The following is an 18,017-nucleotide window of genomic DNA, read 5'->3' as shown; positions in this document are numbered from 1 at the left end:
TTGCCGTGATGCCATCACTCTTTTATATATATAGATAATACTAATAATAATACTATATAATAATATTAATTATATGTTATATATTACATATAATATTACAGTATAGTGGTATAGTTCAATATAGTAATATATAATGCTAATATTGTGATATACTAATAATATAATATATTGTATGTATATACAGCTGCTCTGAGTCCTCTTCGGGGTGAGAAGGGCAGGATATAAATGTAATGAGTAAATGTAGTAAATGAATAAATAAATAATTTTAGACTTAGGCTCGCTTAAAGTCTAAAATGACTTGAAGGCACACAACAACAATCCTTGACTACCTCATTGGCCAGAAGCAGGCCCACACTTCTGATAGGTTTATGTTGGTTACAATTGTTTTCATTTTTAAATATTGTATTGTTCTTTCATTTTTGTTGTTCTTTTGCACTACAAATAAGACATGTGCAGTGTGCATTGGAATTTGTTTTTTCAAATAATAATTTGGCTCCTCCACAGTCTGAAGGATTGTGGACCGGCCCTTTGCTTTAAAAGTTTGAGGACCCCTGGCTTAAACTATTGGCTGGGCCTTATAACATATTCCATCTCCTATTTAATTTTATTTTTTTCCTATTGTGAATTGGACCATGTATGTAGTTTTGTTCTAGGGTGCTACTTTGCATTGTCTACACAAGCAAAATAACCCTGCTGCATTTCAGAATATTCTGCTTCAGATTCACCTTGTTAGTACTATAAGTAAAGGCTTCCACTTGTCATTAAGTCTAGTCGGGTCCAACTCTGGGGGGGGGGGGTGCTCATCTTCTAATTCCCTGCCATACTTCTGACTTCGCTGTTTTCTCACTTCCTGTCTTACTTACAGACACAGTCTGAATAAGGATTATGGATGTATGGAATCAAGCACTTTATATGTTCTAAAACTTCTTATTGTTTTATGTATTTATTTGCTCAAGTTTTTAATTGTTTTATAGTTGATGTGGGACTGTTTTTATTGTAATGTTTATGTATAGCATTGAATTTTTCCAGAGTTGTAAGCCACCTTGAGTGAGAGAGGCGGGGTATAAATAAAGTAAATAAATAAATAAATCTCCATTTCTATGCCAAAGAGCTGGTGTTGTCCGTAGATCAGGGGTCCCCAAACTAAGGCCCGGGGGCCACATGCATCCCATCAAAGCCATTTATCCGGCTTTTATTCCTCCGTTGAGAAAGGCGTGTGTGCCTTCCAAAGCTTTGCTTGTTTATAATGGTATTTTAATTATTATTTAATTAATAATTAATTATTAAGGGGTGCTTTGCTTGTGCTTTTGGTGCACAAAGGCAGAAGAGGGCTGGACTAAATGGCCCAAGGGGTCTCTTCCAACCCTCTTTATTATTATCATTATTATTATTATTATTATTGACACAAAGACATAGTATGACACAGCAAACGAGATATATATGCTGGATTTCATATCACGAAATCACAAGTCGAACACTTCCCAAGTGTTTAGGACTGTGTGATTTATTATTATTATAATTATTATTATTATCAACATTGAGGCTGGGTGGCCATCTGTCAGGGGTGCTTTACTTGTGCTTTTGGTGCACAAAGGTAGAAGGGGGTTGGACTAAATGGCCCAAGGGCTCTCTTCCAACCCTCTTTATTATTATTATTATTATTATTATTATTATTATTATTATTAACATTGAGGCTGTATTTGTTCCCGTTTTGTTTTTTTTACTTCAAAATAAGATCTGTGCAGTATGCATAGGAATTTGTTCATAATTTTTTTAAAAACTATAGTTCGGCCCTCCAACGGGCTGAGGGACCGTAAACTGGCCCCCTGTTTCAAAAGTTTGGGGACCCCTGGCCTAAACTATGGCCTTTATTGCTGCTGTCATAATTTAAAACTTCATTGTAGAAAAAGGAACACTTTTAAAATCCTAATTAATTTGTTAAATTTGTGCCTAATCTAACACTTTGTTTTTCCAACATGCTGGTTCCCTGTGCTTCGGCAGTGTACACCAGCAAAGGCTGCAAAACAGGGTATAGCTTTTCCTGTTAATCCCGATAAAAGGGCTGCTGTAACTCTTCTTGCTGCCATCACTTTTACCCCATTGTTTTACTGTAATTGTCCTTCATTTAGATCCAGGTGGGTTTGCAGTTCTCATATCTTTGTATCCCAAGCTTTTCATTGTTGCTACCAGCTAACACCATCTTTTTGGATCTGCCAGCTGACTCTGAAGCTAGTTTCCTTTCCCACTTCTGCCTCCCTGAAATCTGCCTTGACCTGCTTCTCTGTTCCTGTCAAAATCCCCATAAAGTGGTTGCTATGACTACAGATCTTGGTCCTCAGAAATTACGCCTCTTCCAGTTTACCCAGGGATTATGTCTAAAATTGTACAAAAAAGGCACCCTATTGTTTCTTTCAATATAATGTTTTAAATGCCTGATTTATTCGCTAAGGCAAACGTATTTAAAAAGTAAACAATGCACTCAGTTTATAGTATGTTGTCATCTGACTCTTGGAAATAAAATAGGACAACTGTATGCAAAATGCCTTCAGCACCAACAAATTTTAATTTGAATCAGTGTGGTCCTTGTAATATTCCTATTGGGGTTGCAGGAAAGATTTCTCCCATGGCATATTTGTGAAGGTCAGTCAGCAATGAATGGAACAGGAATGGACAGTGAAACGGAGTGCTTCCAGATAGATTAGTTCTGCCAGCCAAAAATATGGTGCATGTATTTCATCTTTTCCTCCTTTGTGGATTGTTGAGGGGAGAAAAGACAAAAGGGGTAACAAGTGGAAGGCATGGTTGTCTGAACTTGCTTCTCATAAAATTATGTGAATAGGGTAGAACAATTGCACAATAAAAGCCAAGGATTTTATACACAGGTTATTCTGCACTGACCTGAGATTAAGCACTATTAAACACAATGAGACTTACATCTGTGAGCATGCTTAAGATTGTGTTAAAAAATGGCACGAGTCTTGGATGAAGCTAGGTGGACACGAGAACATTCTTCATGGAAAAAGGGTGATTCATAAAATCATAGAATAATAAAGTTGGAAGAGACCACATGGGCCATCTAGCCCAACCCCCTGCCATGCAGGAAAAGCACAATCAACGTACCCCTGACAGATGGCCATCCAACCTCTATTTAAAAACCTCCAAGAAAGGAGCTTCCACCAGACTATGAGGCAGAGAGTTCCACTGCTGAACAGCTCCTACAATCAGGAAGTTCATCCTAATGTTCAGGTGGAATCTCGTTTTCTGTAATTTCATAGCAGTTGACTCCAGGGATTAGTCATCGTAGCCCGCAAACGACCAATGCCTCAGCCAGCATCCCTTTAAATTACCATGTGGACTCCCATTTACTTGGGATGCGTCGGAATAAAGGACTCTTTCTTAGGAAGACCACTGGGTGACCTGCCCTACTATATAAGGGAGAGGGGTCAGTAAGAAATAAAAAATGCAAGGATTGGCTGCCCTAAGAACTATGTACCATTGAAATGATAACCATTTTGCTAATCTTTAGATCGTTAGCCAGTTATCAGGATTTTTGCAAACCCATGAATCTGCCACACTGCTGCACCATGCCAAGAAATAAAGCCCATGGTAACAGCATGCATGTGAAAGGGCAGTGAAAAACAGAAAACTAGGCTCAGTTTTCATTGTCTCCCCCTCCATTATAATGACAAAAAACAGTAGCCACATGAGGAGCCAGGTGGAAGCAGGGCCCATGAACCATGCTATGCTGGCTCTGAGAAGGGATATTTCTCATTAATTTTTGTGGTTGCAGACAACTCCTGTTTCTCCATAAGAGAGTAAGACGGCATGCTCTCTGTTCCACTGACTTCTGCAGAAAAGAAAGAAGCATAAATGGGGCCACAGCTGTGGCTTGGAACTCTTCCAGAATATATACAAGATTGTGTCTGTTAGGTATTTGTACCTTAGCGTGTAGTCCTTGTACAAATAACTCTGGTTCTTTGTAAATCTATGGAGTTTGCCTGACATGAACATCAGACATGCAGACAGCAGAAAATATATTGACCAGTCAACTATTACATTATTTCATCCCTGCTGTCTGAGATTACCACTTGGTTGCATCATAACATGCATTGTTTCATGGTTACATCAGCCACCGAGATTTGTCTAGTCATCCTGACTTCATAAACAGATTTCCCCTGATGTTAAGTCCAGTCATGTCTGACTCTGGGGGTTGGTGCTCATCTCCATTTCTAAGCCAAAGAGCCGGCGTTGTCCGTAGACACCTCCAAGGTCATGTGGCCGGCATGACTGCATGGAGCGCTGTTACCTTCCCGCCGGAGCGGTACCTATTGATTTACTCACATTGGCATGTTTTCAAACTGCTAGGTTGGCAGAAGCTGGAGCAACAGTGGGTGCTCACTCCGCTCCTGGGATTTGAACCTAGGACCTTTCGGTCTGCAAGTTCAGCAGCTCAGTGCTTTAACACACTTCGCCACCGGGGCTCCTATGAATATACTTAACTCATATACAAATCTCAACAGTTACATACCATGTTATCTATCCCTAGCTGTGTCTCAAACCTCTCCACCTTTTCAGTTATTTGTTTCTGCTGTTTAAATCTTGGAACTCTTCCTAAAGAGCTTGGAAAGATTGTTGTTGTTTTTTTAAGGTTGGTATAACCAACCCAGCTGGGAATTATAATCTGAAGAAAAACTCTCCAGACTCCTGTATTCACTTTTCTCTCTTTTACGTTCTGTAAAACATGAGAACAGTTTTCAGAAGCTCAGTTACATCTCACTTACATCTAACATGGTGCAAGTCAGCATACTAGACCTCCTTTTGATTCCAGTGTATCCTTCAACCTTTTTTTAAACTCAGCTGTCTCCCAGCAGGATAGGGAATGTGACTACACAGGCTCCTTTCATTAAAAGTTCTGTCACTAATGCTTTGTATCATGGCATTTCTTAACCCCTTGTGATTTTGATCACAAGAATGTCTGAATAAGATTATCCAGACAAGTAGGAATGGATGGTAAGTTTTTCAAATACAGACTTTTTCCCCATAAAATAATCAGCAGCACCATTTCAGGTTTTAATGGAAGTAACAGGGAATAGTGGGAGCAGGATTCCAAAGACTTGTATATTAATATATATATTCAGATGGTAGAGATAATGTATGTTTGTTTTGAAAATTTTGGTTTTTTCTTCTTTCATATGTACTATACAAATATAGCAAAGTTATCAACAGAGACCAGTCTGTTACACTTCTGTCATTAATTCAAAATGTTATTTCTACCTTTGGCACACATACTATGAATTTTAAAATCATACACTATGAATCATAAAATCATATTCTATGAATTTTAAAATCGCATTCTGTTTTTATTGTGTTTTAACTTTAGTGTCATGTATTTTAATATGTGCATGTTTTAATATGTGCTTTTATGGTTGTATTTCAACTGTGCCTTAAAATGTGCTTTTATAGATGTTTCTAACTATGTTGTACCCACCTTGAGCTAAAAGGAGAGGCGGGTAATAAATAAAAATTATTATTGACACAAAGGCATAGTATGACACAGCAAACGAGATATATATGCTGGATTTTGTGATTACAAAATCACAAGTCGAACACTTCCCAAGTGTTTAGGATTGTGTGATGTATTTTCGGATGATGTGTGCAGATCCCAGTAAGGTGGCCTTTTGCAGTTGACTTTGTCAACGTTTATTGTTTCCAAATGTTGGCTGAGATCTTTTGCCATGGCACCCAGTGTGCCGAATTACCACCGGGACCACCTGTACTGGTTTATGCCAGAGCCTTTGCAGTTCGATCTTGAGGTCCTGATAACGGCTGAGTTTTTCATCAACTCGACTGTCACCTGGTATGGTGACATCAATAAGCCAAACCTTTTTCTTTTCCACAACCATGATGTCTGGTGTGTTGTGTTCCAAAACTTTTGTCAGTCTGGATTCGAAAGTCCCACAGTATTTTTGCGTGTTCAATTTCCATTACCTTTGCAGGCTTGTGATCCCACCAGTTCTTTACTGCTGGGAGGTGGTACTTGTGACATAAATTCCAATCAGTCGTTTGGGCCACATAGTTGTGCCTCTGTTTGTAGTCTGCCTGTGTGATTTTCTTACAGCAGCTGATGATATGATCAATAGTTTTGTCAGCTTCCTTACACAGTCTGCATTTTGGGTCACTGGCTGATTTTTCGATCTTGGCCTTAATTGCATTTGTTCTGATGGCTTGCTCCTGGGCTGCAAGAATCAGGCCTTCTGTCTCCTTCTTCAGTGTCCCATTCATGAGCCATAGCCAGGTCTTCTCCTTATCAATCTTTCCTTCAATTTTGTCTTGTTTTTCTGCCCAAATTGTCTAGTTCTGCCTGCATCCAGTTTATGATGCCAGCAGTATGTCTTATGATAGGTATGGCACAGGTGTTGATGGCCTTGATGGTGTTGCCTCCCTTGAGTTTGCTCTTGAGAATTTTTCTGACCCTTTCAGTGTATTTTTTGTTGACCACAGTTTTTACATGTTCATGTTTGATGTTGTCCAGTTGCAGAATACCCAGATATTTATAGATCTCTGGCTGGTGACATTAGGCATATTTATGCCCTCCCTTTCAATGATTTTTCCCTTCTTCAATGCCACTGTCGAACATTATTATTATTATTATTATTATTATTATTGTTATTATCCAACGATAATAATCAATAATAATAACAATAATCTGTACAATAACAATATTCACTCTAGTTTGGCCACAGATATACATGCTCTTCTTTCAGAATAATTGCTTAGTCAAAAACAGCAGCAGCATCTGATGGATTGAAAGACTGACTGTGACTCTAGTCCTTTTCTGTCCCTATAGCTTCAACAAGAGTGTGTGATATGATAAATCTGAATATACAATGTTTATATAGCCTTGGATCCTACCCAAGAACAAAGGTGGGATGTAAAGTAAATAAGTAAATATGATGATTTTACTCCATATATAAAGCCATATAATGTTTTGTAAAGCCATCCCACATTAATTAAAATCTGAAAAATTACATTGGAAGTAGTTATGTTTCATAACTGTCTTCACTGGTTTCTTTCCTCTTCCAGCAAACCCGTAGAAATCTTCCCTGAACCAAAAAAGAAACAGTTTGCCAAGAAAGGGGGTACCTCTTCTTCCTCCTCCTCCTCTGCATCAGGACTCAAGAAATTCTTCTCCAGCTTGAGCCAGAACACCAAGCAGAAACTGGGCAGGTTTCGGTGCTACAGCATGGAGCAAATTTCTGCCCCAGAGCCAGGAGCCGTGCCCACTGAGGAACCAGGCCTAGACACTGCCAGTTCGCCCAAAATGAAGAAAGCACCCTCCCTGCAGTCTTTGCAACTTGTGAGTCCAAAGTGTGTTTGTTAGATGCTTTAGATGAGGTTATGACTCCATATTGGGCCACATGCCTTCGGTAGAAGACCACAGTTCAGCATCTACTTCTAATTTCCATGGGAGCAATAATGCAGCTCAGTAATTCAGAGCATGCAACGTAGAACTGTTCCCAAAATTGTTTGCAATATGCTGTGGTTCTGTGGCAATTTCTCAGGAAATTAGTCAATGCGGAAAGTGATTAATGAAGTTTGAAAAATCACTGCTGTAAGGAATGATGACTAATCAGTTAAAGCCACCAAGGTGAACATAATAACCAATGGACCAAATCTTTTTCCTAGCAAGATTGTTTTCTGTCTCCAAACAAGATGGAAAAACAAAGTGGAATGAGAATATATATATATATATTTTCAAGATTTGACATGGTAATTTTTGTTTTATCGACATTTAGTTGTGTAATTTTCAGTAATTTTGTTTGCCCACTAGGTGTCATCTTTTTGCCAACCAAGAAAAGCCTCTTCTGTTCAAAATCTGTATTCTCTGTGGGGCAAAACTGACAGGTCTAGTTTGTATCTGCTGGGGGACCCAAAAGAAGAAGTCACTCTTCCTAATAGGTAAGAATGGAGAACTTGTGGGTGGCTATCTATGGCTCGGCACCTTTTATGTCTTTTTCCTGTGAGTGCTTAGGATACTTACTTTTCTAAATAATATTTCTCAGAATTCCTTGACCCGTGACACCATTTTTAGTTAGGAATTCTGTGCACTAGGAGTTTAAATGTAAATGCTCTATACTATGGACCTCAGCTAGTATGTTTTGGCTTCTAGCAATACACCTTAATAAAATAATGCATATGCAATTACAGTTGCATATAATGCATATAATGCATATGTGAACTGGAGTGTCTCCATTTTGGTGTTTTTATTATTTTTTGGCAGTAACCAAACTTGATAATACTCCTATAAACTATTTCTGGATACATTGTGGAGAACATCAGAAATTTTAAATGTACATGCACATTATAGCTGTAGTTAAACCAAGCTATTTTTGATCCAGTTCATGCTTCCAGGGACTCAAAGACCCTTTCCATCTCCTTCCTATAGTAAGCTGCAAGAAGAATCTCCCAAAACTCCCAAAATCAATGTATGCCTGCTTCTACCATAAAACAAATATGGTTTGGTTGTAGGATTGTATGTATCAACTTTAGGCTGATTGTATATATTAACTTTAGGATTGTATATATTGACTTTAGTTTTTAATCCTTCTCTTCCAGCTTGACTGCAGGGAAGAGATCAGAAGCTTTTGCTTCAGCTTTCAATATATTCAGTTCATTTGTATATCTGAGTCCTGAATATTAAATATACTTAAGGGCAGGTATAGGCAAGTGTGACTCTACATACTTGTTTGGCTTACTCTGGCCAATTGAAAACCTTCCACAGTTTCCATCCCTGCTTAAGGGAAACAATTTCGTAGGGAGTTACTTTGTTCCCTGTGTCATAATAAAAACTAACTATAGTTTGCCCATCTTGTAGCTATTCCTCTAGCATCCTTACATTATGCAGCACTTTACAGTGCTTTATGTACATGTCATTTAAAACCATGTTCTTCTTATACCTGGCTAAAAGAAATTACACTATATAACAAAATGTGAAAAAAAAATGTTCCTGGTTTGCAAGTGTTATTTCAGTTTAATTGTGCAGTACTTACTTTGAAAGTAGTTGTTATACTCCAGGAATTTGGTTTTTGTGGCTGCCACAAACTATGTTGAATTGGTTAAGACTCGATGAGATATTCGTTGAAAAACTACAGCAAAATATGCTGCAGGATGTCCTGCTTAATAAATGTCCAGTTTAATAAACTTTTTCTATGTTTTTATGATAGAACCAATTAGGAAATGACATTTATAACCCAGGAACATGGTGTTATTATTATTATTTTAGCCTGCATAAGAGCAAACCTTCCAAATTTTATGCAATATTGTGTGTGTTGGTAGTGGTTGTTGCTATAATTTTATGTGTTATTGTTTTATACTTATGCATTGTTTTATGTTATATGCTGCATCCTGGAGTGCCTTTGTAAGCCACGCCGAGTCCCTTCGGGGAGATGGTGGCAGGATATAAATAAAGTTGTTTATTATTATTATTATTATTATTATTATTATTATTATTATTACTACTATTATTATTATTATTATTATTATTATTATTATTATTATTAGTTTATTACATGCAGATGTGCTTCTGGCAGCAATTTTGATAGCATTCAGTAAGGCTTGAAATAATGTGTTGTTGAAGAAATGATGACACCTGAATTGGCAGTTAAGAGACAAGTAGCCTTTTGGGAGTAAGACTGAAAGAAATGAAAAAAAGAATAAGCTCCGTTCTGAGTCATGTTTCCTTGGGAGTAAACATAATTCGGTAGCCATGCACAACTCTAGTTTTGGCTCTAGTTTCCTTTCTTCCCTTTTCCCTTTCTTCCAGGAAAGCTGGGCCCCAACATCGGCGTTCTCTGAGTGTGGAGGACATTGGCTCTCCAAACCTGATGAGAACTGTGGGGCGAGTGGTGGAAGTTTTCCCAGATGGCACGAGCCAATTGGAACTACAGCGCTCTCCACAGGGCAACTTTGGATTTCGCGTCTCTTCAGGAAATGGACGTCCTGACACAGGTATGGTTCAGTGTGGCCAGATTTCTTAAATCTTAACTTAGTGTTGTCAGATCACAGTTTAAACCTTTTTACCATGCATTTCAGTGGCATATTTCTGCCTCAGAGCTGGGCAACAGCAAAACTCCTCTGTACAAATTAGGCCAAGATTTGCCCTAGGATCACTGTAAGTCACACAAGAAATATGCCACTGAAATGTATGGTAAAAAGAACAAAGTGTACTATCATCTATGGGTCCTTTTAGTTCCATATCAGTAAATCCAGTATCCTATTAGTTAATCAGTTTAAATACATTGAAGGTTCACTTGCAAATAAATATAGGTATGAGCAAAGCTGGGTAGTTATTGTCAAAAACAGATTAAAAATACTTTTAATACTGTTACAATTAATTATTTTCAGATAAGCAGTGCATTCTTGGTGTCTGTTGATGTTTGGTTCCAGAGTTCCCATGGATACCAATGTCTATGAACCTTCACGTCCCATTGCCACATATACAATGGTGTGATAGGAACCGCAATGGTGCAGTAGGTTAAATCCTTGTGCCAACTGGACTGCTGACCTGAAGGTTTGGTTGGTGACCTGAAGGTTGCCAGTTCGAATCTGCAAGACAGGGTGAGCTCCCATCCTTCAGCTCTAGCTTGCGGGAACATGAGATAGGCCTCCTAGCTAACACATCCAGCCATCCCCTGGGCAACATCTCTGTAGATGGCCAATTCTCTCACACCAGAAAAAACTTGCAGTATGTTCTCAAGTAGCTTCTGACACAATAAAGAAATGGTGTGATAAAATGGTGCCCCTTATAAAAACTCAAGGCTTACATTTATGAAAAAATTGGATTATTTTCAAGTTGTGCATGGATGAATCAATGGATACAAAGGGCAAACTCCTTCTGTCTCTGTGTATTTGTATATAGCTAACTGAACATTTTTTAAACAATCTCTAAACAGAAATGTTGCATGTCTGATCGGGGTATTGGGTGGCAACCTGTGCTTGACGGGGTTACACTCCCCCTGAAGGCGCAGGTCCCCAGCTTGGGGGTCCTCCTGGACTCAGCGTTGACACTTGATGCTCAGGTGTCGGCGGTGGCTGGGAGGGCCTTTGCACAACTAAAACTGGTTGTGCCAGCTGCGACCATACCTCGTGAAGTCTGATCTGGCTATGGTGGTCCATGCCTTAGTTACCTCTAGGTTGGATTATTGCAACGCACTCTACGTGGGGCTGCCTTTGAAAATGGCCTGGAAACTCCAACTAGTTCAGCGGGCGGCAGCCAGGTTCCTAACAGGAGCAAATTACAGGGAGCAGTCTACTCCCCTGTTTAAGGAGCTCCACTGGCTGCCGTTATTTTCCGGACCCAATTCAAGGTGCAGGTGTTGACCTACAAAGCCCTGAACGGTTTGGGACTCACTTACCTTTCTGACTGCATCTCCCCCTACGAACCTGCACGATCTCTTCGTTCGTTGGGGGAGGCCCTCCTCTCGCTTCCGCCTCCATCACAAGTGCGGTTGGTGGGGACGAGGGAGAGGGCCTTCTCCGTGGCGGCCCCCCGGCTCTGGAACACGCTCCCTAGGGAAATTAGGCAAGCTAATTTTGCATATACATAGTGAATGAGTGATGGGGAGAAAGGGGGCTAGGTACACATTCAATATCATCTGAGCTTTTTGTAAGATGCTCTCCATCTCTGCCAGAATTTCGACAAGGGAAAGGGAAACAGGGAAGGATTTGGGATCCTGCAACTTGTCTTGCACAAAGCCCTGGTAAAAGCAGACATCAGGGAAGGGAAAAGTCCAAATGCATCTAGCTGCCAATGTTTCAGGGAGTGTTAGAAAGCTCTGGCTGCCTGATCAATTGTGTAATTAGCCCCCTTTCCTCAAGGCAAAACTTTGGGGTGGGGGGGAGTATTTCAGATTTCTGGAAAAAAGACTGAATACTCTGAATATTTTCTCCTTCTCCATTTCTGTTTCCCCCCCAAAAGGGACATTGAACACACACATACACACCCTGTCACCCGCATGGCTTCAAAATTTCTAGTATTTTTTCAATATCTCTCTGTGTGTTTCTTCATCATTCATTCTTCTTGGCAGGTATCTATGTCCAGGAGATGGCAGACCCAAACACAGCTAAACTCTATGCTGGCCTCCTCGGAGCTGGAGATGAGATATTGGAAGTGAACGGTGCCAAGGTTGCTGGGCTGGGCCTGGCCCAGATCAATGAACTGCTCTTGTGGTCGGAGACTCTCTCGGTTAGAGTGCTTAGGCAGAGGCCTCTCCGGCGGTAGCGAAGAAGCACGGGGCAACCACAGGGAATTGCTTGAAAGTGAAGCTTTCACTGCACAACACACACAGAGCCTCCGGTGCCTAGTGGGCCTGCCTGGGACTTGGAGCAGAGCCTGCTTCACATCTCCATTATCAATGCCTTTCTGACTTGAACTCGGGCAGTAGCACAGCCCAACCTTATGTTTCATTAATGAAAGGTTTTGGCAGGCAGTATGGCTCTCCCCCCCTCCCATTGCCCCTAACAGGGAAGATTTAGCATTGACGTCTTCTTTGTGGGTATGTGGGATGAAGTGAAAGGCTATCACCCCACCTCTTAAACATATACATTCCTACACTTCCCCAGCTTTAAAATCTGAAGGATGCTGGATCATCTGAACATACTAGGGCACGTGGGCACATCAAAGACTTCTCAAATATATGTAGGCTCACAGTTTGTCCTTGTTGTAGGCATTGCCCTTCATCAAATGACATCTCTTCGGTTACATCTGCAAAATGTGGACACACTGCAAACAGATAGTTTCCTCAGGAAGCTTCCAGGAGTGAAGAGGCTGTCGATTGTTTGGGGTAACTATGGTAACAGCTTCCCTCGATGAAAGGACTTTGCCTACTGTGGAAGGTTTTTGCTTGCCTGGGCCAGCTCTCCATCTCTCTTTGTGCTAATATCAGCCATTTCTGCCAGCTATCCAATCTGTTTATTATTTGTTGTCCTGTTAGGAGGTTGAAGCCCCCTCTTAAAGAATTAGCAGCCCCCTACACACAGTAACTACCAAGGTAGGATCCTAAGGTGCGTTATACTTAAAATGTTCCTCAAGGTTATTTACAGAAAGCCATAGAAGTTTAGATCACTTTTGCATAATTTGTGTTGCTTCTGTACTTGTACTTGAACTCTGTTCCCTCACAGTAGCAACTCATGCCACTCTTTTGAGGATCAGCCCCTTCTGTGCAATGTGTCCATAAGCGTTGACTGTCTAACTTGGCACAAGAAAGATGGCCAGGTGTGTAACTAGCCCTCTTTCCTCAAAGGTGACAGCAAGCACTTTGGGGGGAGTATTTCAAATTTCTGGAAAAAGGAGATTGAAAATGCACTACAAAGTGAGAGATTGGTGACTGCTTCCATTTCAAGGGCCTGCTGGAGTACTGTGCAGACTTTTGAGGGATCTTCCAAGTAGTTGCCAGGCAACCCCATCACTCTACAAGCCAATGTAGCCTGCCCATTGTTCCCCATCAAGTTCAGCACATGACAATGGCCTCTTTCTTGTGATGTGTTTGGGCTGTAGCATTTCAAACTTCAAGTGGGTTTCATATCACTGAATGTTCTTTAGTACGAAAAATCACTGTATAGAAAACCTGCAGACTAGTGAAAAGACTAGCTCACAACTTGCCTTGTAATTAATTTTCAAAAATTATTTTTGGTATGGGAAAAAAACATTCAGTTGTGTGAGCTCCTGCCTGCAAGTCTGAAATGGTTTAGCCTGAAATCAGTCCAGGGAAAATGTGGCCTGAATATGGTCTTACTGCTTTTTATCATTTGTCTTGGAGCTGCCTTGGTTTCCCAACCAGCTCAAATGACCAGGTTCACTCCTGAGCCTTGCAGCAAAAAGCTGATTGTGACAGGAGAAGTTTCAGTTCTGAGGTATCGGTTTTGTGTACTGCCATAGGCTGCTCTTAACAGCACTGGGAAACCTCTTTACCTTGGTTCACAATGGTTCTCTGATTAAATTATTTTTTAATACAATCTATGCCTTTTGACTTGAATGACTGATGGAAAAGTAGTGTTATGAATTCAGGGAAAGATAATGTGTGTGTTCCTTGCCTAAGAAAACCCTATAGAAATCATGGGATCACCATAAGATGAAGGCAGCTTGAAGGCTCGTTCACACACAAACATTGTGAAGTTTAGGGGGGAACCTAGGAATTTTTCATTTTCTAACCCAGTGGTATCTGCTTCAAGCAGTTGGACATGGGAGGCATTGAAATGTAATTGACACATGTAACTGTTAGAAGGTACCTTTCCTTGTTGCTCTGCTCTGCAGGAAGTGAAATACTGCAGGCATACAGCAGGCCGCCCAGTTGTTCGTAGCTGAGACTGAGTGCTGGAGATCCATGCCAGCCGCTTTCCTGCAATGCTGTGCTCTGAAGTGTCTTCAGAGTGAAGGATTGTGGGCAAGGTATCCCAGGGGCCACCCTGTGCTGCAATCTTGATGGGATGAGTGGCACTTTTCTTGCCTCAGTAGGTGACTTGTGCCTTCATTAGAAAGTGAACTCTTTCCACCTGAGACCATGTATGGTCCTGCCCCTATTAGGAGCAATAGATAGACGAGAACTGGCAAGGCTGATTCCAAGCACTCTTGTGCCTGGCACAGAATACTTGAATAACCACAGTCCGCCTCCACATTGCAGATCAAAATAATTAACCCTCATGCAAGCCTACCATATACACATGTTGCTTTATGGCTAGATGTGCTACAGTATGAATGAGACTCATGAAAGTCCCAGTGTAGGATTTTCCTTTTGAAGTTACCACAGAATAGTGGTAGGGCTATGCCCTAGAAAACACAGCAAATGGTGTGGAATGCTGGGAACTGCAGTCCAACAATTAGAGGACTATAAGATTTCCTCCTCTGGGCTTTCTTTGGGATGGCAAACTATCACTTGCTTTTGTTGTTTAAGAGGTTTAAAAAGGATTGTCCCTATAGGAGCTCACTCATTTCTCCGTTTTCTGCGTGATAGAAGGGGCAAACCAAGAATGGTGACACGATGAGAGGCATCTGGTGAATCATGATCAAAACCTGGTAACTCTTGGGACTTGAGGTGGATGTTTGGGACTTGCAGGAACTTGCATTTTGGAGGTTCTCCAGGAAGTGATTTGGGGACTACACTTCTTGCTGCATCTTGTTGACTTCAATTGAGTGTAGCAAGACCATCCAGTGACGTTCTAGTTAACTCCTCTTTGAAAAATACCTCTTTCCCCCAGGTTGGCAGCCAGCCACTTTTCCTCTATCAAAGGAACAGAAATAACCTCAAATGTCTCTAAGTACTTTACATGTCTCATAAATATAGCTGTGCAACATATACTAAGAAAGCAAAATTGCTCTGGTCTCATTTGGCTTCTTCTTTGGATTCCAGCCTGCAAACTTATGGGGTCCCCTTGCAGTGGAGACAGGCAAAGGACATTACATTAAGGCACTATTCCATGGCAGTCATGCAATCACTGGTAATACCTACATAACAACATAAACATCCTCATTATCACACGTTCATGCAGTTGCATTAATTCCCACACTCATACTTCTGCATACCCCCGTAACCCATCCTCTCATACTTCCACCGTCTAACTTTTAAAAATAAATGTAAAGCAAATTCACAACTCCAACAGACTAAAAAAAACAAATACTATTGAAAATTTTAAAATGAGGCACTCGGGAATAGTGAGGGAGAGGAGGGAGAATGGAGGAGGAGGTAGAATTGGCGGTTATTGATGCCTTTTGCCTATCATATTGGAAAAACAGGGCCGGGCTTGAGTACAGCAGGTTAACCACCTGCTTCAACAAATCTTACCAATTGGAAGGTTGGCAGTTCGAAGCCCCAGTCGGAGTGAGCACTGGACCTTCGGCCCAGCTCACTGCTCACCTAGCAGATAAAAAGCAGCTGTGAGTAGATAAATAGGTACTGCTTAAGCGGGGAAGTATTTTAATGGCACCATAAGGAAATACCAGAAAAATGCCAGTGATCAAAAAAAGAGGAAGTCTGTGAACAGGGCTCTTCGACATGGAGGATGGAGCGACAGCACCTTCTCGTGGGCAGAATCGAGCACAACCTCCAGGACGCTGAAGATGGGAAATGCCTATATACCTCTATCTGTACTGTTGTCTGTCCTGTCTGCATATAATGGCATTGGATGTTTGCTGTATATGTGTCCTGTGATCCGCCCTGAGTCCCCTTCGGAGTGAGAAGGGCGGAATATAAATGCTGTAAATAAATATATAACAAATTAATCATGGGAAGGAGGCTACCTGCAATGGGATGCACATGGTATCATGTGGACCATCTCTAGAGATGACAGTTCTGCTTCAATGGGCAGTTAGGGAACTAACAGGATACTAAAGTATTGAAGGAAAGCATTATTGTGCCTTTCATACTGTAAAGTTCGGCTCCCATAGGTATGTCCCTGCTACAACTTCTAGCTGGTTGTGTGTTCTCAGGAGGGCTGTGCATGTCCAACTACCTGCCAACGAGTCCAACTTATGACATACCTTTTAAAAAGCAACTGGTTCATATGTGGCAAACTGAAAATCCAAAAGAAGATAAATTATGCAAATAGGTTTAATTTTGGGTAGCTTACAAAACTGTTTTCTTGGTGTGAAGTATCTAGATTCTGTTGCAGTCTTGGTGAGCTTACTTGGTACAGGACGCATGGGCAAGTTGCTAGCACTCACAAGAACCAGGGAGAAGAAATTCTGAGTAATTCCTAGGGTTGACAGTCAGTTAAAGAAACCACTGATGATTAGTGTTTACTTCTCAGCAATTGTTTCCTTGATTGAAATGGATAGTATTAATTTGTTTTTCCACAATGCATCTGAATTGCAGAAGCATTGTCTCTTGGTAGCAGTGTGTTTGCATGTGGAGCACAGTGATGAGTCCATGTGGTTAGTGGTTTGAGGGTTCAAATCCCCACTCAGCCATGGAAACCCCTGGATAACCTTTGTCAAGTTTATTTCAGCTGCAGAGGAAGGCAAGGGCAAATCCTTTCTGAACAAATCTTGCTAAGAAAACTCTGTGATAGTTTCACCTTAGGATCGCCATAAGTTGGAAACAACCTGGAAGCACATCACAACAATAGGAAGCACTTGTTTCTCATGCTTTCTGGAAGTAATTTGATTTTTATTCAATCTAAACATCTGATCAAATGTGGGGGGCTTTCAAATAATCAAATGTTTCTCATCTACAAAGCCAGTCCATATCCTAAAGACTGAAACATGAGCCTTTCCTTGCATAGGATGTACTTCAGAACCATGAAATTAGCATGGGATCTTTCTAACATGCAGAAAAGAAAACAAAGGTGATTAGAGGGAATGCACTGTAATCAAATAAGTATTGCCACAAATATTAATTTATGGCATTTTTTCCCCCAAGGCATTTTCTTTCCATGCTAATCTATGCACAGACCAGAATTTAACACTAATTTTCTGATCACCTGCCTGAACATTTAAATCTGCTAACTTGTAAAAGGAGGAAAAGTACGACTTGTAGTGAAGAGTTGGCATGTTTGCATTTGCGAAAGACATTTTACTGTTTCTATTTCTTGCAATGTTATGGAAGCGGGGTATTGTAATGGATTTGCAGGAGGCAATTAATGGCTGGGGACAACCATTGCTAACAGTGCATTTCCATTATCAGAAGCCAAGCCTCTGCTGTTTGTCTTCCAAGAATGCTATTTGTGTGTTGAAGGGTTAGAGCAGAGCTTTCAAAACAGTGTGTCATGACACATTAAGTTTGTCGGCTGCAGTGTGTAGGTGTGTCATGCGAACATACTGAGAAACCTCTGTAAAATAAGGAATAATGCACATATTTTTGAAAAATACAAAACGAAAGCTTTTTCCGAGCTATGAAGTGTCCCCCATACATTTCATCATTACAGTTTATGTGTCTGTCTCTTTTAGAAGGGCTTGGTTGAACCTCTGGTTTGCTAGTAAAACTGAATTACTGTGTCGCAAAAGGATGCCTGCCTAAAAAGTGTCA

The 18,017-nt window shown here is 40.7% G+C and overlaps 1 protein-coding gene across 2 annotated transcripts in view; it reads left to right on the top strand.

The window, feature by feature from the left end:
* kiaa1614 (KIAA1614 ortholog) overlaps positions 1–14,013 on the top strand; it is a 46,995-nt gene extending 32,982 nt beyond the window's left edge. For both annotated transcript variants that reach the window (XM_016993007.2, XM_008108899.3), the window contains exons 8-11: positions 7,084–7,357; positions 7,832–7,959; positions 9,824–10,008; positions 12,087–14,013. In XM_016993007.2, coding sequence (XP_016848496.2) covers positions 7,084–7,357; positions 7,832–7,959; positions 9,824–10,008; positions 12,087–12,280 — 781 coding nt within the window. In that variant the 3' untranslated portion in view covers positions 12,281–14,013. The remainder of the gene's footprint in view (positions 1–7,083; positions 7,358–7,831; positions 7,960–9,823; positions 10,009–12,086) is intronic.
* The last annotated feature ends 4,004 nt before the right edge of the window (positions 14,014–18,017 follow it).

This window comes from Anolis carolinensis, chromosome 4 (genome assembly GCF_035594765.1).
Source record: "Anolis carolinensis isolate JA03-04 chromosome 4, rAnoCar3.1.pri, whole genome shotgun sequence".
NCBI classification, from domain to species: domain Eukaryota; kingdom Metazoa; phylum Chordata; class Lepidosauria; order Squamata; family Dactyloidae; genus Anolis; species Anolis carolinensis.
This window is presented reverse-complemented; position numbering and strand designations above follow the sequence as displayed.